At 40.7% G+C, this 22,460-nt stretch overlaps 1 protein-coding gene, 1 non-coding gene and 1 pseudogene across 2 annotated transcripts; 2 read left to right on the top strand and 1 right to left on the bottom strand.

Moving 5' to 3' along the window:
- Positions 1–5,321: 5,321 nt before the first annotated feature.
- Positions 5,322–5,428, bottom strand: LOC125582566. The gene has a single exon (XR_007320023.1). It is a non-coding gene; the product is annotated as a small nucleolar RNA R71 (small nucleolar RNA).
- A 5,248-nt stretch (positions 5,429–10,676) lies between these two features.
- LOC106398491 lies at positions 10,677–13,816 on the top strand. Its single transcript, XM_048749005.1, has 6 exons — positions 10,677–10,684; positions 10,768–11,348; positions 11,466–12,323; positions 12,376–12,511; positions 12,566–13,573; positions 13,615–13,816. Exons 1-6 carry the CDS (start codon positions 10,677–10,679, stop codon positions 13,814–13,816), a joined length of 2,793 nt encoding a protein of 930 aa, XP_048604962.1.
- Positions 13,817–14,684: 868 nt separating this feature from the next.
- On the top strand, positions 14,685–17,628 carry LOC111212971 (annotated as a pseudogene).
- The last annotated feature ends 4,832 nt before the right edge of the window (positions 17,629–22,460 follow it).

The raw sequence follows: 22,460 nt of genomic DNA, 5'->3' as shown, positions 1-22,460 counted from the left end.
GTAGTGGCTAGTCAGTCCTAGTTCCCGCATAGAGTAGTATAGAGTGTCATGCGGGCAGGCTGGTCTAGAGCCACTTCACTGAGTAACTTGTTGCTCACTCCTCCTTTTCCATTTCCCTGTGCGCAGGACTGTAAGTAGAAGTATATGGATGTGGGTGTGACGGTATTTCAAAGAAGGTTATGCGTCCGTCGGCTCTCGGGACCAGTAACGGGACACGTAGGGTTGTCTAAATGAGTAGGTACATGTCCATAACGCCCTTTCGATAACCCCGGTCGGACGCCGGGGGATCGGGCCGTTACAATATACCTCACAATCCTAACTCGATGGGTCTCGTTCTTACTCGAAGGGTATTTTGGTGTTCTTGCAGATTTCTCGTCAACCTGGCTCTGATGCCAATTTTGTGATTTATTAAATTCATGTCCAACTCTATATTATTTGATTAGTACGATATTGTCCACATTGGACATTAGTCAAGTTCGCATAGATTTACTTTTGGTTTCTTTCCCAAAAAACCTCATCCTTGTTAGAGTTGGATATCTTTTTATATATTACATTCCTTGGCTAAATTCCAATCTCTTTATATATTACATTCCTTGTCTAAATTCCAATGGGGGACATCTTTTTCACTGTGTGTTGCCTCTATTTTTAAACAGATAACGCATATATGTAGTGTTTTATAAATTTTACCATTTGTTATTTTCTGAAGTAAATATTTGCAATATCCTACGCATGCGTGGACTAACGCTCTAGTCAACAATAAGCTAGAGCTAATTATCAGTAAAAGACATCTCGTTCTCGAATTTCTTTGAAAAATAAAACAGTGCTTGTGATGATTAACTATCTAAAACGTCGAAGTTTATTCATCAAGTTATCATCTTCCACCTCTAGTCTTACTTACAGCCAAGTCTCCCGAAACATTCCAAAGTCAACGTGTGGATGCCGTAAAAACGACAGCTTTCTGCTCCTAAGTACCTAGATGAATAGATGGATCCAACAGGAATCAATCAAAAGGATCTTGCTTTAACAATGGGCCATTTTTCCTTTTTTTTTTCTCAAAAGAAGGAGGGTCACACACTTGACGCGCTAGAATTTTCTCTCTCAAAACGCGATCCCTGTCTTTTTCCCTCCACCTGTCGCCGTTCTCGGCGGCGGCCCCCACCCACCTCAATGGCCAAAAAGAAACCCCCGAAAAAGAAACCCTCCGGTCGTCTCCCCACAGGAGCGACCAAATCCCCAGCCTCCTCGCCGAAATCGTCGACGCATGATGCCTCTTCAGCCTTCAAATCAAAAACCAAATCTGACTCTCCTCTGGCCGGAATCCCCGCTCAGACGTCTCAGAGCCCTTCGCCTGCCCAGGAAGACTCTCAATCTATCTTGGCCAAGCAAATCGAAGTTGTCGCCTCTCAAACCCTAGCCGCAGAAATAGCTCCTGTGCCTAGCGTAGAAGCCGACATCCAAACACCTTCCTCTACGGAAGCTGCTATAGCCCCTCCTGTGATTCAACTTCCTTCCCCAGCGGCCTCTGGAAAGGTTTCGTCAAAGAAGCGGCGGAGAAGCTGGAACCAAAGGAGACTCCTTTTCTCCTTGACTCTGGTGAAGCTTGTGTTACCATTCCAAATGCGGTGGTTGAGAAAAACAAGAAAGCTTGGGAGTACTTCATTTTGGGTCAGTTCTATGAGGAACCCCCAGCTAGAGGTGCCATCCACGCCATAGTGAACGGTATCTGGAGCCGACAAAAGCGTGATATTACCGTCAACAAAATGGAAGGAAACTCTTTTTTGTTCCGAGTCCCTTGTCCTAATGCTAGACGCCGCATACTCAAACAAAGTTTGTGGCAGATTGATGGCCAAACCATGTTCGTAGTGAAATGGTCTCCGGGTATCCAACAAGTCAAACCAGAGCTAGAGATGGTCCTTGTGTGGCTTGAGTTTACATGAGTCCCTTTTCAGTTCTTTAACAAGGATGCCCTCAGAGAGATTGCAGGAATGGTTGGACACCCTCTGTGTTTGCATCCAGCTACGGAAAACCCTACAAATATAGAGGTTGCTAAGGTTTATACTGTGATTGACCCTAGAAAGCCGCTACATGAGTTTGTCAATGCTCGATTTGAGAGCGGAGACACTCGAAGAATCGCAGTCTCAAGTCCTTGGCTTCCCTCGCTCTGCTCATTCTGCAAGAAATTTGGGCATACTATTACAAGATGTAAGAATGCTCCTAAAACTTGCCTGACCTGCAACTCAGTGAGACACACTACTGCCTCATGCCCTCGAACTAATCATTCAGCGCCTTCTAAGGAGAATCTTCAGAAAAAGGAGGGTAAGAAGCCTGTCAAAAGCCTTCTCCCAACCGCCGAAGACAGGCTTGAAAACTGCAGGCATGAGTGCTAAGCTGACATCATCAAACTGTTTAGCTGCTCCCCCAAAGGCAAGCATCCCTGGTGCTCATCCCCCTGCCCCTGCTAATCCCGTGCCTCCTCCTGGTACTCTTGATCGCACGGGAAGCACTGGCTCTGTCTCTCATGATCTGTCCAAAGGAAGCTTATTTGTGGATCTTTCATCATACGGAGGCTGTATTGAGCAACCTCAATCTAGCTTGGGCTCTTCATCTGATACATCCCATTCTGAAGAGGATGACAGTCCAGATGATCCAGACGACGAAAGTGATGAGTTCATCGAATACTTCTCTAAGCGGTACAAGAAGCGTGCGAAAGCCAGGGCTAGAGGCCCTTTAATCCTCTAACCCCCACTCCTCCACAATGGATATATTTTGCTGGAATTTAAGAGGAATAAATGATCCAGTAAAACGTCATGGTTTCTGGAAGTGGATTCGTAAATACAATCCTAGTTTTGGTTGTCTCGTTGAGACGCATGTACAGCAGTCAAACTCGATTTCTATAATAAAGAACATCTTGCCCAATTGGTCTTTCGACGGTAACTATGAATTCTCCGATCTTGGAAAAATCTGGGTCGTCTGGAAGCCTTTTGTGCAAGTTCAAGTTATCGCCAAGTCCCTACAGATGATCACTTGCTCTGTCAAACTTCCGTTTCAGCCAAGTGAGTTTGTAGTCTCTTTTATCTATGCCTCAAATTATCGGAGGGAGAGAAGACTATTATGGAGTAAGCTTGAAACAACCTCTTGCTTGTCTCAGCTTTGCGGTCTTCCTTGGATTGTGAAGGGGGATTTTAATGAGATCATCAGTCCCTCGGAACACTCTCGTGCAGATCACACAACCTCTACCAAGGGTATGCGTGATTTTAAAGATTGTCTATGATATCTTGCATATTTACATGGTTTTAACCATCATTTCTTGTACATAATGATCATGTAGATTAGGAATTAGGCATCTTTAGGGTCCATTTTGCATACATGAGTCTTTATTAGAGGCTAGAGTGTGCTATGGAGTTCTTGGAGGTGTTTAGAGACATTTGTGGTGAAAAAGGGTGAAAGATGATCATGGATGGAGGTCTTAAAATCTCTTCTGTTGCTAATATTTTGGGAAGACATAGTAAATTGAGTTAGCTTTCCAATGGAAATGGTTTCAAGTCATTTGGATCTGTATTGGAGGAGTTATGATCGATTTACTAGAGGCATATCAACCCTGACGCGGGTTGGACCAACTCGGGTTAGCTTACCCGGGCGGCCTCACCAGAACCTGGACGAGGAGCTGACGCGGGTTGGACGATGCGGGTTGCGACTGATGACTTCTACCCGAGTCGCGGGTTTTACTTTGGCGATTTTAGACATCTTTTTATGGTATTTTAGACTTTTTAAAGGAAACCATTAGGTTTTCCAAGGACAAATAAATACTCTTGTAATCCCAAAGTTGAGATCTTATCTTATTATCTATCAAATCAAAGACCATTTTGGAAAAAAGATCTAATCTTGATCATAATTTCTTATCTTTTCTTGATTATCTTGCTCTCTAATCATGTTTAACCTTGAATCATCCATGGTTTTGGGGTTATTCATGTCTATTAGTGAGTAGACTAATCTTGGATTCATGGGCTGGGGTGATTAAGGGTGATTAGAGAAGATCTAGGGTGTTTAGTATTAGATTTACTTGTTTCCTTGCTTGTTGAGGGTTCTCAATGCTATTTTAGTCTTGATCATACTAAAATAGATCTCTAGGCATTTCCTGCCCACAAGGTGTATGATGAAATGCCTGAACCAACTCTTCAATGCTTTTAGCTTGCTTTACCTAAGAGATTAGTTGCTAAAGGAGTTAAGATTGCTATTGGACTTGTTCTCTATGTTTGCTTTAGTAACATTCAACCTAAGAGATTAGATGTTTGAGTTGCTTTACCAAAAGAACATTCATCTAGAGATAGAGCTTGTTTAGCTTAGTGTCTAGGCATAAGGAAAGTGTTTGATTGATACCTTGCCACCCTTAGATTGGATCTACATCACCCGAGATCAAATGCCTAGCCCCATGAGTCCTCTTGCTTCAAATTGAGAAAGAAAGATCATTACTTTATTGCATTAGCTTATTAGTTCTTAGTTCATACCATCTTTAAAACCGGATCGCACTTAGCTTAAGCATGAACTTGTTCGACAATCTTTTATACTACATTGATTTGATCTTTGACCCTTGAAAAGTCCTGCATCAAATTGGTGTCGTTGCCAAATTCTAAGTTGATTGTGACATTAGGATTTAGTCATTTGCTTGAGACTAAGTCAATTTTTATTTAATTGTGTTATTGCTTCTTTTTGTTCTTCTCCTTTTGCATTTCAGGTGTATGAACACAAGGAGGAAAGGTCCAACAAACCTAGTTCCAAGAGTTGAAGACATTAGAGCACTTGAGAGGGAGATTGCAAGACAGAGAAGAGAAGTAGAGCAACAGGCTCGCTTGCAAAGGTTGGGGTTTGATATGGAGAATCCGCCTCAAGATGTTGATGCCCTAGGGGGCATTGATCCAAGAGTTGATCATCTTAGACCACAGCATCCACAGCGCCAAGCTAGAGCCATTGGAGCCTATGATCAACCTCACATTCATGGTCATAGGTTGGGAATCAGAGCACCAGCTGTGGAGAACAACAACTTTGAGATCAAGCCAGGGCTGCTCAACACCATAGAGAACAACAAGTATCATGGTCTTGCTGCTGAAGACCCTTTTCATCACTTATACAAGTTTGATAAGTATTGTGGCTTGTCCAAGACAAATGGTGTTTCTGAAGATGCTTTCAAGTTGAAGCTATTCCCTTTCTCTTTGGGAGACAAGGCACACCAATGGGAGAAGACTCTTCCAAGTAACTTTATCACAACTTGGAATGAGTGCAAGAAGGCTTTCCTAGAGAAGTTCTTCTCTATCTCAAGGACGGCCAAGATCAGGAATGAGATCTCTAGCTTTCAGCAGAAGAACCTAGAGGGCTTTAGTGAAGCTTGGGAGAGATTCAAGGGCTATTGGGCTCAATGCCCTCATCATGGTTTCAGCAAGGAGAGTTTGCTTAGCACCTTCTATAGAGGAGCTCTACCACAGTGCAGAAACAGGCTTGATACTGCCAGCAATGGTTTCTTCTTGGGAAGAACTGAGGAAGAGGCAGAGGAACTGGTAGAGAACATGGCCAAGAGTGACTCAGTCTACAGTGAGGAGCATGATAGGGTCAACAGAAGTGATGATCAGCATACAAAGAAAGAGCTGAAGTCTCTCCAAGCCAAGTTGGATCTACTTCTTTGCAGAAAAGGCTAAGCAGAAGAAGATGAAATTTGTTGGTGACCAGAAACAAGAGGCACCTCCAGTGATCAATGAGGTTGATGATTTAGAAGGCCAAGAGGAGTTGTGCTTCATCAATGCTAATGGCACATGGTACAAGAAAGAGCCCAACTTTCAGTACCAAAACAACTACCAGCAAAGGCCACTCTACAACAATCAGCAAGGAGGTTACCAAGCCAACCAGTCTCCTCAGGCTCAAGGAAGCTCTTCTCAAGCTCAAGCTCCAGATTCAAGTGTGGATTCTATGTTCAAGCAACTCTTGGAATTTCAGGCCAGAAATGAGAAGACCATGATTTATGAGTTCAAGAACATCCATGCAAAGATTGATGGGAACTATTCTGACCTTAACAACAAGTGCATGCAACTTGCCTCTCATCTCAAGGCTTTGGAGAGTCAAGTTGCTTCTATGCCTTCATCCTCCAAGCAGCCAATGGGGTCTCTACCAGGGAAACCAGAAAAGAACCCCAAGGAGTCTTGCAATGTTGTCTTCTCCACTACTTCTCCAGAGATTGAGCTGAGTGATCATGAGAAAGAGAAGGATAAGATTGAAAGACTGGTATTTGGAACTGAGTTTGGGGAAGTTGAGAGATTTGTTGTGGCCACAGCTGAAGCACAGATTGTGAAGGACGCTGCCAGGAAGGTTGAAGAATCGAATCTGCAAAGAGCTGAGCACAAGGCTGAGAAACAAGTTGAGAAGAGAGCTGACAACAAGCTGAAAAAGGTTAAGCTAGAGGAAGCCACTGAGGTTGAGCTATCACCCTATGATAAGCTCCCTTTCCCCCAAAGAGTTCTCACCAAAGCTCAGAAGAAGGTGCTCTCCAAGTTCAGGAAAGATCTTAATGATGTTGGGGTCAGGCTTCTAGAAATCTCGGGTATGCGTGAAGCTCATGTCCAGATGATGCTCATCAACGATATTCTAGACCACCAAGCTGAAGTGGCCGAGCTTTTGGACATCTCCATTACAAATATTGATCCACCAATCCCTCCAAAGTCCCTCCCTAAGCTTGAGTCTCAAGGGATGTTCACCTTGCCTTGCTACCTTGGTAAGCTCACTTTTGATGATGCTCTTGTTGATTCTGGTGCAAGTGTGAATGTGATCTCAATGGAGATGATGAAAAGTCTAGGGATTGAGAGCATGGAGCCAAACACATCTTCCCTACAGTTTGGAGATTCCTCTTCTACAACTCCTATTGGTCTCATCAAGGACTTCCCTTTGAAGATTGGAGAATGCACCATTCCAATAGACTTCACTGTTCTGAAGATGGCAACTAAGAAGAGAGTCCCATTGATCCTTGGAACTTCATTCCTTACAACAGTAGGAGCTTGCATAGACTTTACCAACAAGAAGGTCATACTCGTAAATGTGAACAAAGATGTCTCCTATCCACTACAATCACCAAAGAAGATTGCTGAGTATTGTGGAACAATCACTTGTGGAGCATCCTCCTTTGAGAAGACCAAGGCTGAAGGGGTTGGTATTAAGAAAGAAGGTCTTGCTGGAGAGTCCTCTAAAGAGCTGTGTGATGAGCACTTGGAAAGGGCTACAAAGGAGGAGGTGAGTAGAGCCACAAAGGCTGCTCATGGCAAAAAGAAGATGATGAAAGAACATTACCCTCCACCTCTTGATATAATGCCACACACTCTTACTCTTCACCCAATGAAGTTTAAGGATGAAGCTATTGAGTACAAGATCAAATGCAAGGGAAAGTCTACACCATTCTCAAGTGCAAATGCCATCATCACTTCACAGCTCCAAGATGATCCAATCAAGCTTCAAGAGCTTCTCTCTCAAGTCCTCACCATCACTCTTGAAGGTGGGAAAGATCCTCCTCTTCATTAGCCAATTGGAAGGAAAGTCAAGATAGAGACTTAAAACAAGCTCACTTGGGAGGAAGTCCCATGGTATCCTTTGTATATATCTTTATATATCTTTTTCTTGCTTTAGTGTGTTTGAATAAGCTTAGGGACAAGTTTGGGGGAATTCCAAAAAAATTCCCAAAGGTCATGTCGAAAATTCCAAGGTGACAACAAGTCCTCCCTCCTCATTTCCATTCTCTTATGACAGCCAACTTCAAGTAAGTGCATTCTACCTTTGTAAATACTTAGTTATCATGTTTATGTATTTCCCTTAGATCTCTCCTTTGAGCTTATTCTCACACAAGAGACTGTGTGAAGTAAGTTTGGGGGAGAGTCTACTATCTCACATTGTGTTTTGTTTTGTTTACTTGTCATTAAGTCTCATGCATTGCATTGTGAATAATTATTTGCATAGAAAATCCACAAAAATTGAAAAATTTCGAAAATCACAAAAATAAGCATTTAGTTGCATCATTTGCATCTTTATGATTGAGTCTAGAAGCATTTAGATTGCATTCATGCATTGGGAGAAACCTTGTAAAGAACACATGTCTAGAACTCAATTTGACATCCTAGCTAAACATATCAAGTAGCTTAAGCATCTTTTGAAAAAACTTGTAAGCTTCGAGCCTTGAAAACTCTTCTTGAAACTTGTTTGCATGCTTGATGTTGGCATTGTTCTTGAGATCAGCTCCAACCCGAACTTGGCTTGAATGAACTTAATCTCTCTTGCATATGGGCATTTGCATACTTGATCATGGATCTCATACACATTTTGGTTATCTTATTTCTTTATATACCAATCTTTGTTAACCCAAATGACACTCCATACCCTACAACCCTAGCCATTCTTTGAGACCAAACATTTAATCGCATGAGTGAGGCCTCTTTTGATAGCTTGTCATGTGCAAAATCTTGAGAGTATTGGAGGCGACATAGATTTGTTCTCATCTCTTGCTAGCAAAATGAGCTAGCATTTGGGGATGGTGAGAGGGGTTTGTGTGTTCTAAATGTTAATATCTTGGATTTTGGGGAGTGAGAAAGATGAGAGAGATGAGCAAAAGAGATTAAATAGAAATGAAAACTCTAGGGATAAAAAGAAAATATGAAGCTCTTGATTATGCAACAAAGAACCTTCCCCCTAATAAAAAAAAGAAAAAAAAAAAATATATATATCAAAGAGAAGTTGGGGAAGGGAATGAAAAAGAGTTAGAGTTTGTAAAGAGTGAACTAAAATCCCTAGTAGTTGAGTCAAAAGAAAAAGAGAGTTGTTCATTGGGTGAGTGATGTGAGGGGTTTACTTTGATTTTGAGATGATGATAAAAAAGGGGGTAGAACTTGAAATTACTTATAACAAAAGGGGGTAGTATGATGAGAATGAATCTATGTATGCATGAGTTGCTTCTAGTCTTAGATAAATTTTGCATAATGATCAAGCTCCTTGTTCTTGAGTGATAACCACCTTGAAAAGATGACATTTGAACTCTTCTCTCTTTATTCATACTAGACCATACTTACCTAGCCAAATGATTGAGATCATGAGCCCATTTGTGAGAATTCACCTTGTGTGTGTGTGTGAATCAATGTGAGAGCTGGTTGAAGGAACTTGTTAGTTGATAAGTATTGCAACTTGAGTAGAGGCATAAGAGTATGGATAGGCCTAGAGAAGCTAGAGTATAATAAGGGAGTTGCTCATGCTATTTGCTATGTTTTCTTTGGGATGTCATATTGAAGGCTAGAAAGTGTTTCTTTTGGCTAAGCTCCCATCTTTATATCTCTCCTTCTTGAGTTTTTGAAAAGTTTACTTGAGGACAAGTAAAGGACTAGTGTGGGGGAGTTGATATCTTGCATATTTACATGGTTTTAACCATCATTTATTGTATATAATGATCATGTAGATTAGGAATTAGGCATCTTTAGGGTCCATTTTGCATACATGAGTCTTTATTAGAGGCTAGAGTGTGCTATGGAGTTCTTGGAGGTGTTTAGAGACATTTGTGGTGAAAAAGGGTGAAAGATGATCATGGATGGAGGTCTTAAAATCTCTTCTGTTACTAATATTTTGGGAAGACATAGTAAATTGAGTTAGCTTTCCAATGGAAGTGGTTTCAAGTCATTTGGATCTGTATTGGAGGAGTTATGATCGATTTACTAGAGGCATATCAACCCTGACGCGGGTTGGACCAACTCGGGTTAGCTTACCTGGGCGGCCTCACCAGAAGCTGGACGAGGAGCTGACGCGGGTTGGACGACGCGGGTTGCGACTGATGACTTCTATCCGAGTCGCGGGTTTTACTTTGGCGATTTTAAACATCTTTTTAGGGTATTTTAGACTTTCTAAAGGAAACCATTAGGTTTTCCAAGGACATATAAATACTCTTATAATCCCAAAGTTGAGATCTTAACTTATTATCTATCAAATCAAAGACCATTTTGGAAAAAAGATCTAATCTTGATCATAATTTCTTATCTTTGCTTGATTGTCTTGCTCTCTAATCATGTTTAACCTTGAATCATCCATGGTTTTGAGGTTATTCATGTCTATTAGTGAGTAGACTAATCTTGGATTCATGGGCTAGGGTGATTAAGGGTGATTAGAGAAGATCTATGGTGTTTAGTGTTAGATTTACTTGTTTCCTTGCTTGTTGAGGGTTCTCAATGCTATTTTAGTATTGATCATACTAAAATAGATCTCTAGGCATTTTCTGCCCACAAGGTGTATGATGAAATGCCTGAACCAACTCTTCAATGCTTTTAGCTTGCTTTACCTAAGAGATTAGTTGCTAAAGGAGTTAAGATTGCTATTGGACTTGTTCTCTATGTTTGCTTTAGTAACATTCAACCTAAGAGATTAGATGCTTGAGTTGCTTTAGCAAAAGAACATTCATCTAGAGATAGAGCTTGTTTAGCTTAGTGTCTAGGCATAAGGAAAGTGTTTGATTGATACCTTGCCACCCTTAGATTGGATCTACATCACCCGAGATCAAATGCCTAGCACCATGAGTCCTCTTGCTTCAAATTGAGAAAGAAAGATCATTACTTTATTGCATTAGCTTATTTGTTCTTAATTCATACCATCTTTAAAACCGGATCGCACTTAGCTTAAGCATGAACTTGTATTCCCTTTGCTTTAGAATCACCTAGGATTGGTTCGACAATCTTTTATACTACATTGATTTGAACTTGGACCCTTGAAAAGTCCTGCATCAGTCTACAACAATGTTCCGTTGCTGACCTTCACTATAGTGGAAATACCCTCACGTGGTCGAACTCATCTATCTAAGAAGCTGGATCGTGTTCTCTGCAATGAAGAATGGTTGGAATGCTTCCCTGAGTCTATAGCTGTCTTTGGAAAACCTGGAATCTCAGACCACAGCCCTTGCTGCACTTTCCTCGACCAGCTCAAGCCTCCTCAGAAACGGCCTTTCAGGTTCTTTTCTCACTTAAACCATCATCCGGATTTCCACAATCTCGTCGGAGCAGTCTGGAACTCCCTGCCCATCCTTGGCTCTAAGCAATTATGTGTGTCGAAAAAACTGAAAGAAATGAAGGCTTTCATTCGAACCTTTAACAAGGAAAATTTTTCAGAGATAGAGAAGCGCGTTCAAGAAGCCTTTGACCATTTAACAGACTGCCAGCATGCCTCCCTCTCTGCTCCAACCTCCCTTACTGCTGCTGCCGAGAAATCAGCCCACGACAAATGGTACACCTTAGCCAAGGCTGAGGATAAATTCCTCAGGCAAAGAACAAGAGTTCAATTGTCAGTTGATGGAGACGCTGGTACTGCCTTCTTTCATTGATCTATCAGAGCAAGGCAGGCCCAAAACCATATCCACTTCCTGATTGGGGATGACGGTTGTGTAATTGACACTTTGGAGGGGATAAAATACCATGCAGGTAATTACTTCCAGAACCCGTTGGGAGGTGTCAACACGCCAACAACTTCGTCTCCTCCTGACATTGCGTCAATTATGCAAGTTAAATGCTCTGCTGAAGCGGTCACCTCTCTTGCAGCTCTGTTCTCTGACCTTGACATTGAGAAGGCTTTCTTATCCCTCCCTATGAACAAGTCCCCTGGTCCTGACGATTACCCAGCCGAATTCTTCACTGGAAATTGGAGGGTGGTTGGGCGTGATATGATAGCTGCTGTGAAGGAATTCTTGAGCACAGGTGAGTTGTTACAGCAATGGAATGCAATCCTCCTTATTCTGGTTCCTAAAAAAGTCAATGCAAACAAGATCACTGAGTTCAGACCCATCGCCTGCTGCAATACGGTGTACAAAGTGGCTTCGAAGTTGCTAGCCAACAGGCTGAAAGATCATCTCTCGACGCTAATTTCCACTTCTCAGTCAGCCTTTGTCCCCGGTCGCTTGCTGGTGGAAAATGTGCTCTTGGCTACGGAACTTGTCTCAGGGTACAACTGGAAAAAAATCACCAAGCGTTGCATGCTCAAGGTTGATTTCCAGAAGGCTTTTGATACCTTGGACTGGGATTTTGTTCTCTATACCCTGGAAGCGCTTGAGTTCCCCTTAATCTTCCGGAACCTGATCAAGAAATGCCTAACTACTACGCGCTTCTCTGTTGCCATAAATGGAGAACCTTGTGGCTACTTCAAAGGCACCATAGGGCTTAGACAGAGCGACCCTCTTTCGCCATATCTCTTTGTCCTTGCTCTGGAAGTCTTTACTCAACAGCTAAAGAGGAAATATATTGACGGGTCCATTGGCTTTCACCCCCAACACTTCCTCTCTCAAGGTTACTCACTTATCCTTTGTTGATGACTTGATGATATTTGCGGATGGAAAAGCTGATTCTGTAAGATGCATTGCTGATACAATGGAGGAGTTTGATCTTTGGTCGGGTTTAAGGATGAACAAGTCAAAGACAGAGCTGTACACTGCTGGTCTGAACAACGCTGAAACCTTGGAGATCTCCCGGCTTGGGTTTACTATGGGATCAATGCCTATCTGATACCTGGGTCTCCCGCTGATGTACAGAAAGCTAAGGCTCACTGATTACAGGCCGCTAATCGATAGGATATCATCAAACTTCAACACCTGGTCGGCTAAAGCCCTGTCGTTTGCAGGGAGAAGACAGCTCCTGTCCTCTGTGATCTATGGCTCCATCAACTTCTGGACTACAGCTTTTATCCTCCCTAAAAACTGTATTAAAAAGGTGGAATCTATGTGCTCTCAGTTTCTTTGGGGTGGCACTGAAACGAAGAAAAGCATTGCTAAAGTGGCCTGGAAGACTGTAACTCTCCCCAAGAGTGAAGGAGGTCTTGGACTCCGTGATATTTGTCGTTGGAATAAAACTCTCTACCTCAAGCTGATTTGGAGGCTATTCACAACTAAGGTGAAGGAGTACAGAATCAAAGGTGAAAACTTATGGGCTATGGATGTCACCAAATGCATATCTTCTTCATGGCACTCTCTCCTCTCCCTGCAAGGGCTTGCTGCTCGTTTCCTGAAGGCAAAAATGGGTAATGGTCAGCAGTTAAGCTTCTGGTATGATCAGTGGACGCCTCTTGGACCCCTTATCAATCGATTTGGTACGGTAGGCCCAAGAGAATTGCAGATTTTCGTGCTAGCTTCTGTTGCGCAGGCCTGCAATAATGATGGTTGGCTTCTCAGAGGAGCCCGGTCTCCGGCTGCAGAAGAACTCTATACGTACCTTACCACAATTCCTCTCCCTTCGCTGAGTACTATAGATAACACCTTTGTGTGGAAGATAGATGGCAATGAATCGCAACAATTTTCCACGAGTAAGACTTGGAGTATGGTGAGAAACAGATCTTTGGAACAGAGATGGACTCAAAACATTTGGTTCAAAGGCCACATTCCTACGCATGCTTTCACTGCCTGGGTGGCTCACCAGAATCGATTACCTACAAGATCACGACTAGTAGATTGGGGTATGAATATCCCCTCCCCTTGTTGCTGTCTCTGTAGCATTGAAATCGGAAGCACAGACCACCTTTTCCTTCAGTGTGAGATTACGAAGAGGTTTGGGGATATGTGTTATTCTGACTTGGATACTCCTTCAGAGGATTCCACACCTGGACTGCTTTCTCTGAATGGATGGGAATAAGAGATTGGGTAGTGAGTTTAACGCTCAAGCGTGCTGTTGCTCAGGCCACCATATCAAGCTTATGGACAGAGAGAAACAAGAGATTGCATGATGGAGTCTCACAAACGCCAGCGATAATCTTCAAGAGAATTGATCGTATCATCAGAGACGCGATCTGAACACAAATCTATTCCAGCCTTTGATGCAGGAATGGCTCAGATATGAGTAGCTTTCTAGATTCTTAAAAGTTTTGTTGCTAGCTTAGCCTTGTTTATTTTTTGCAAAGGTTAACTTAGCATAGTCTTTTTTCCTTTTGTAAATGTACAAACCCTTCTCGTATTTATATGAAATTCACATTTTGGCAAAAAAAAAAAAAAATTTCCTTTTTTCTCAAAATTATTGTTTTGCTTTACACAAACCAATCTTTGGCCACATAATTCAAATGGTAATAATAGCACGAAATCACGTCAAATCTTTACACTGGTTATTATGTAACTAGGGTTACATGAATAGTTAGCTAACTAAGGTATAAGGCTTTGAATGTTTAGAGTTTAGAATGTAAGTTCTTGCTCCATTTTATCAGAAATTTAGTTCCCTAAAGATAGTTTTGAAACCAATATTCAAATGAAAACAACAAAAAAACTTATGTTGCATGGGTCTCTTCCTCAAAACCTCTTTTCACCGAGACTATTTTCCTTTCTTTTTTTTTCTCATATTAAAAAGTTCAAAACTAAAAGGCCATGTTGAAAACTATTGAAATTCAAAACCTGAAACAGATAGGTAAGGTTAGTCACTGAGTTGTTGTTCAATACTATAAGAATAACGCAATGTATATATTGAGAATAAAGGAGATGAAAACGTTTCACCAACTTATAGAAAAGATGTATGTTTTGTGATAAATTCACCAACTTTCCTCCCTTTGAATATAGTACATATTAAACCCACGTGTTTATCTACAGACAGCGCCAAAATAGACTGAAAAGCATCATGTGGTTAATTGTGTATAAAAGTTCTGTATAAATAGGGCATTCCACGACTTACTTTTTCAGCACGGAAGCGAAGTTCCCTTAAGCAAAGAAAAACCAACTTTGTCTCTTAGAATCAAGAAAACTCAACGGTAATTTTCTTATGAGTTTTGAATGTTTTCTTTTTTTATAATTAAAAATCTAACTAAAAAAGTTTGGTTAACATTTGTAAATGTATTTTTGGATTTGCACCAAAGGAAAGAAGAATGGGTTCAGACAGTACTCCCCAACTTCCAGTGATCTATCTCTCGGACCAAACCCTAAAACCAGGAAGTGAGAAGTGGGTTGAAGTGAGGAGTGATGTCCGTAAAGCTCTTGAAGACTACGGAGCTTTCGAGGTGCCATATGATAGAGTGTCAGAGGAGCTAAAGCAATCGGTTTTGGAAGCCATGAAAGAGCTTTTCGAGTTACCAGTTGAGGCTAAACGGAGGAACGTGTCTCCAAAACCCTACACTGGATACTCGACTCATAATGGTCTCTCCGAGAGTTTGGGGATCCAGGATCCCGAGGTTTTGGAGAAAGTTAACGAATTTACTCAACTGCTACGCCCTGATTGTGAGGGTAACAAGAGTATCAGGTAAGGTTATGTTATGTGAACAGCACGATATAGCTTAATGTGCAAGAAATCGCTAAGCGGTAATTATGTGATTTAAATGAGATTAGTGCATAGGCACCATACCATCTAGACCGATATTTTTAACAATCAACAGAGAAAATCGTTTCATAGTGTATGTCTGATTTGTGCATAAACTCCGTAGGCCAATTTTAAAACACAATTATTGCTTCACAAAGTAACTTGTTCGTAAACCCCTGTTGATTTCTTTATCAAATATATTGTTCGTAAGTTTTTGTTAATTGCTTCTATTTAAAACAAGAATATTTGTTTCTTACTAATACGTTCACCCGTTTTGGTTTTGTTTTGTTCTTCTCTTTTTTATTAAAATGTTTAAAGAAATTTCTTTTTGTTGAAAACAGCGAAACAATCCAGAAGTTTTCAGAGAAGCTAGCAGAATTGGATGTAATGGTGAGAAGAATGGTTATGGAGAGCTTTGGGATAGAGAAGTACTTTGATGAACACCTCAAGTCAACGAATTACCGTCTGCGACTGATGAAGTATATAGCACCTCCTGATGTTGATACTAATGTTGCAGCGGGTGCTAATGATGCTGGTGATGGTGCTAATGGTGCTGGTGGTAGTGATAATGCCAATGTTGTTGCTGATACTAGTGATATTGCTAGTGGTATTGCTAATGTTCATATTAATGATGACGCCAATATTGGTGCTAAGGCTAATGGCGACATTGGTGCTGATGTTGATGCTAAAACTAGTGATTTTGCTAGTGTTGAGTCTAAAGCCGACGTTAGTACCAATGTTAATGCTAATGCTGATCTGATGCCAATGCTAATACTGGTACTCTCAGTAGTGCTGGTGTTGGTGATAGTGTTACAGCTAATGGTGGTGCTGATGATGAGGAGAAGAAATTGGGTTTACCTTCTCATACTGATAAAAATCTTTTCACTGTGCTTTATCAATATGAGATTGAAGGTTTGGAGGTGTTAAACAAAGATGAAAAGTGGATCAGACTGAAACCATCTCGTAACTCTTTCGTTGTTATGGCTGGAGATTCTGTATATGTAAGTTAACTTCTTCTTTATTTTTATGAGATGACATGCACACGTAAAATATTAACCGCTCCTCATTATATTCCTGATTTTATAACATAAATATTTCATAATTTACTTTATATTCTTTTCCTTTGAATGAAAACTAAGAATTTTTACTTTTATATTCTAAAACCTAAACCCAAACGAAATTGTTTTTACTGTTTCATAGTATTATTTCAAACTATGAAAATTCAGAGACTATATATATACTGATATGTGATAGTTACAAAAGTAAATCCACCATATAACTTTTGACGTTTTTTTAATTTGCTGCGTAAACGTTGATGATCTGTGATCTCTTCTTTTTTTTGGTAAGTATGATTTGTGATCTCTTCAAAAGTTATAAGGTTTTTGACATGGTTGTGCATGATTACATAGGCTATCTACCAGAACTAAATTGAGACAGAAAACGTGTTGGAATAATAGAAAGTAACCCATCTTTTAAAATTACCAAGTCGAGGAAGAAAAAACTAAAAGAAAAAAAAAAACTAGCGGAGAAAAAGAAAAAGATGATTTCAATTCACTTTCCACTAAGGTGACCAACCAATTCCTCTCTCTACAAACTAATGTCTTATGATTCTATTTGCTCTTGTTCACTCTCACTAGTCACGAGTGTTAGGGGACCAACCAAATCTTATAGCAACTGATGTTTTATTTGCTCTTATCACTTTCACTACAAGCGCATGTCTTGGCTTACATCATGTTTTTGTTTTCCTCTGATCATGACCTTGCTCTTAACAAAAAAAAAAGTAACAGTGATTTACTTGGTGATGTTTTTGTCTTTTTGTTTGCAGGCACTTATGAATGGTAGACTATTTCGTCCGTTTCATCGAGTGAGAGTAACAGAGAAAAAGAAGACAAGATATTCAATAGCATTGTTCTCGACTCCAATCGCAGGCTACATCATAGAACCACCAAAAGAACTTGTGGACGAGAAGCATCCACGAGTCTTCAAGCCATTCACTTATGTTGACTTGATGAGTTTCTATCACACTGAGGCTGGTCGTAGAGCTCGTTCTACTCTTCATGCTTATTGTGCCGTCTCTGAAGCATGAGCTTGGTTACGGGAGTTTCAAGAATGTTTTGATAGTTTTAAGATTCAACTAATATCAAGAACTATGTTGTACTACTAAATAAGGGGTTTTGATTAGTTGAGTTATGTTTGTGTGATAAGCAATGATGTGCGTCTTTCTATTATATGAAATCAATAAAGTACATGTGCCACATGCACATGTCAATAATGTAATAAAATTATTGTTTATTGTCGTGGCACGACTTAATAGCTTTGGGGCCTTCTACAATTCTCAGATTCATTAGTAGCGAGAGTATTTTGAGGAAGATATTACCGCCTGAGTTCGCCTTTACGAATTGGAGCAGTGGATAGCCCATCTTATGTGTGGACAAGTATTATAGCGGCGAGAAAGCTACTACTATTGGGAATCAGAAATAAAATGCATTCTGAATATGAAATTAATGTTTGGCAGAATCCATTGATTCCATCGACCCCAACAAGGCCGGCTAGGTCCAGAGCCCCAGTAGTTAATCCAAATATGACCGTAAGTTGTCTTATTAATCTTGAGTTAAAGGAGTAGGATATTAAATTACTGGAACAGTATGTTGATCAAGAGGATATACCGCTGATTCAGAGTTTGGCCATCAGCCATAATCATCGACTGGATACTTTTTGCTGGAGCTACACCAAAAATGATCAATATACTGTCAAATCTGGATATTGGACAGCTACAAATATTATGAAAGATGATGAGGAAAAAAAAAATTCAAGAGTCCAGTATAACCAAGCTTCAAACCTTTTCTTGGAAAGTGAAGGAGCCACAAGAGATTTGCCATCTTATATGGCAATTGATACCAGGACAGGTAGCGGTCACAAAGAATTTGGTACGTCGGAATATGCGGTGCGATAACTACTGCCCAAGATGTGGAGAGCCAGAAGAAACTGTTACTCATGCGATTTTCGAATGTCCACCGGCCTTACAAGTATGGGCATTATCATCAACACCGTCAAGCTCTCAAACTTTTCCATTCTCAAGTATCTACGCTAATATGGATTACCTTTTTTGGAGGAAGAATAGCATTATGGAACCGGAAGAGGATAGGGATCCTTATCCTTGGATAATCTGGTACATTTGGAAGGATATGAATGATAAGCTATTCAGAGGTATAGATAAGGATCCATTGGAGTTTGTCAGGTATGCAGAGAGTGAGTGTCAAGCTTGGTACAATGCAAAGGATATTATACCTGCTCCTCCACAAACGCAAACTGTTGAATAAACACAAGCCTTATACTTGGAAAATATTTGTATGGTGGATGGCTCTTGGACCGCCACTAATCAATTCAGTGGAATTGGATGGGTCTATAAGGATAGCATGGGGAAGATCCAACTTTTAGAGACACAGAACTTACAGAGGCGGGAGACATCAGTACATCCGGAACTGAAAGCGCTGAAATAGGCAATGGAGAGCATGCTACAACATTCGACCTGCCAGAGATTTGAGACAGATTTCAAGGACCTGATTGCATTGGTCGCGAATCCACAAGCTTGGCCAGACTTTTCAACTGAGCTGGAAGTCATCCAAATTCTACAGATGTGTTTTCCGGAATTTAGGATCATCTATATCCCAAGGGCACAACTGAAATTGCTGATTCACTAGTTAAGAATGCTCGTTCATTTCATAGATCTCTTTGTTTTATTAGTTGTTTTATTCCGATCTGGTTACCTTGATCACCTCAAGTTTGAGTAATAATAAAACAAAAACTATGAAATGTTGCTTTCATGAAGATTTACTATGCTCATTTTATAAAAATTGATAGCGTCATGGAATTTAATCGAGGGTGGCCCCGCTTTCCTTTGGATTTGCTGTGTACCAAAATGCCATAACTGAATTGGCTAGATTATAAGTGGGTCAATTTATCTGATCATAGCTTATAAGATCTAAAAACCGAAGGATGTTTTTTTCAAGAAAAAAAAAGAAGCTGAAGGATATTACTTATGTTCATATACATTAATTAAAAATAATGTTGTGAAACAAGAGAATATAATCTGTATGTTTCTGTTATTATTCATAAACATAAGGAGCCATTTATATGTAGGGAATTACACCGTCATAAAATAATGGAAAGACTAAAGAAAGGAAATACAAATATGGAAAGAGTACAAATCATAAACCATAAAGGAAAATGGAAACATAGGGTTTTCTAGCCGCCGACTCTCTCTCTCCTCTAGGCGCTGCCGACTCTCTCTCTCCTCTAGGCGCTGCCGACTCTCTCTCTATCTCTAGCATTGGGCCGGTTATAAACCGGGCCGGTTATGGACATCCACAATAATGATTTATAACATTCTCCCTTGGATGCCATAACCATACATGGATTGTAATACGCTTTAGATGTTGCCTCATTAAAACCTTACCAGGAAAACCCAGAGGGACAAAACCATGGTGAAGGAAAAAGAGTAGAACATGTATTACTCCCCCTGTTCTGAAGATCATTGAAGATCTTTCAGTCTACTTATCCCAATCTGATACGTGAGCTTCTTGAACGTGTAGGTCAGAAGTGATTTGGTGAACAGGTCGGCTGAGTTGTCGCTGGAATGCACTTGGACTACTTGGACCTCGCCGGCGTTCTGTAGTTCGTGCGTGAAGAAGAACTTAGGCAATATGTGCTTCGTCCGGTCCCCTTTTATGTAGCCATCTTTGAGCTGAGCAATGCAAGCTGCATTGTCCTCATACACCACGGTTGGTGCGTACTTCCTCTCGGTCATCCCACAATCAACTCGTATATGGTTGGTCATGGACCGTAACCACACACAATCCCGGCTAGCCTCGTGTATTGCCAATATCTCCGAGTGGTTAGATGATGTAGCCGCGATCGTCTGCTTCATGGAACGCCATGATATGGTTGTTTCACCATGTGTAAACACATAGCCTGTCTGTGATCGAGCATTGTGTGGATCCGAAAGATAACCTGCATTAGCAAAGCCAACTAAACCATCTTTGTTATGGTTAGTGTAAAATAGACCCAAGTCTTTCGTTCCTTGCAGGTAACGAAGAACATGTTTAATCCCGTTCCAGTGCCTTTGGGTCGGACATGAGCTAAAACTTGATAATAGATTCACGGCAAAACATATATATGGTCGTGTATGACTAGCCAGATACATCAAAGCTCCTATGGCACTGAGATATGGCACTTCGGGACCAAGGACATCTTCATCGTCCATCTTGGGACGGAACGGATCAGTGTCCAGGCCGAGGGACCTCACGACCATGGGGCTCGACAATGGGTGAGACTCGGCCATATTAAATCTCTTGAGTACTTTTTCTGTATATGCCATTTGATGCACAAGGATTCCATCATTAATGTACTCAAGTTGTAATCTCAAACAGAACTTGGTTTTTCCAAGATCTTTCATTTCGAATTCTTTCTTAAGATATTCAACTATTTGGGAGATCTCTCCAGAAGTTACTAAGATATTTAAATCATCAACATACACTGCTATAATCACAAAGCCCTGGCCGAATTTCTTTATAAAAATACAAGGGCTGATCGGATCATTCTTGTATCCTTCTCTCTCTAGGTACTCACTTAACCTATTGTACCACATTCGGTCTGGTTGTTTCAATCCATAAAGTGACTTATTCAACTTTATACAGTGTTGTTCTCGAGTACTCGATTTGTTTTTCAACTCTATACCCTCTGGTACTTTCATATAAATCCCATTATCCAATGGCCCATATAAGTATGCAGTTACAACATAATTAACCGCAAGTCTAATTTCTCTCTTATAGCCAGACTTATCAGGAATCTAAAAGTAGTAGCATCCACCACAGGGGAGTATATCTCCTCATAATATATTCCTGGTCTCTGTGAGAATCCTTGTGCAACAAGCCGTGCTTTATATCTCACGACCTCGCCGTGTTCATTTCTTTTTCACACAAAGACCCATTTGTATCCCACTGGTTTTACATCATATGGTGTTCGGATTATAGGACCGAAAAACACCTCTCTTCTTTTAAGAGTTTAACTCCACGTTTATAGCTTCTTTCCATTTGATCTAATCTGATCGTTGAGTGCACTCTAAGATAGACGTGGGTTCATGATCCTCATTATCATCCATGATTTCAAGTGCTATAATGCATGCAAATATATCACCAGTGTCGACATTCTTTCTATTCCATTATATCCCAGACAAGACATAATTTATTGAGATCTCATTATTATCAGGACCTTCAGTACCTTGAATCTTGGCAACCCAAGAATCAGGATAAGATACATCAGAGCCGGCCGCATCTAAGAGTTTATGATCGGCCGTGATCGCAATTAGGATTTTAGGATCGGCCGCGGCTAAGTCCCGGGATTTAGGAACGGCCGCGGTCGTGTCTAGGGTTTCAACAACCTTGGTTTCATTCTCTCCACTTTTCTTAGTTTTCCAAGGGTTCTTATCTTTGGAACCTATTGGTCTACCATGTTTTAAACGTTATCTAGACTCTGTAGCAACTTGATTGTATCCCTCTTGAACATAAATTCGAATTGGTGCATTAGTAGCTGGTATATATGACTTAGTCACTCTTTTCGGGTCAGCAAAGGAATCTGGCAATTGATTAGCTAGCTTTTGTAAATGTATTATCTTTTGGACTTCTAAATTACATTCCTGAGTTTGAGGATCTTGCCAAGATAAGGATGTTTGATTCCATGTAATTTCTTTTACCAGCTTATTATTATCTCCCCCTAATGTTGGATGTTCGGATCCATCGAAATGACAATCCGCATACCTGGCTTTAAATAAATAACCCATAGTTGGCTCAAGGTACTTAATAATCGTGGGAGAATCATATCCAACATATATCTCCATCCTCCTTTGCGGTCCCATCTTTGTTCTCTTTGGTGGTGCAATTGGCACATAGACGGCACAACCAAATGTCTTAAGATGGGATATGTCTGGCTCATGACCCGTAAGCAATTGTAATGGGGAATATCTATGTTCACTAGACGGTCTTACACGAATCAGTTCGGCCGCGTGCAAGACCGCGTGTCCCCAAGCTGTGGCCGGAAGCTTAGACCTCATAAGCAATGGTCTAGCTTTTAGCTGAATTCGTTTTATGAATGATTCAGCCAAGCCAT

This window comes from Brassica napus, chromosome C2, assembly GCF_020379485.1.
Source record: "Brassica napus cultivar Da-Ae chromosome C2, Da-Ae, whole genome shotgun sequence".
Lineage (NCBI taxonomy): Eukaryota > Viridiplantae > Streptophyta > Magnoliopsida > Brassicales > Brassicaceae > Brassica > Brassica napus.
This window is presented reverse-complemented; position numbering and strand designations above follow the sequence as displayed.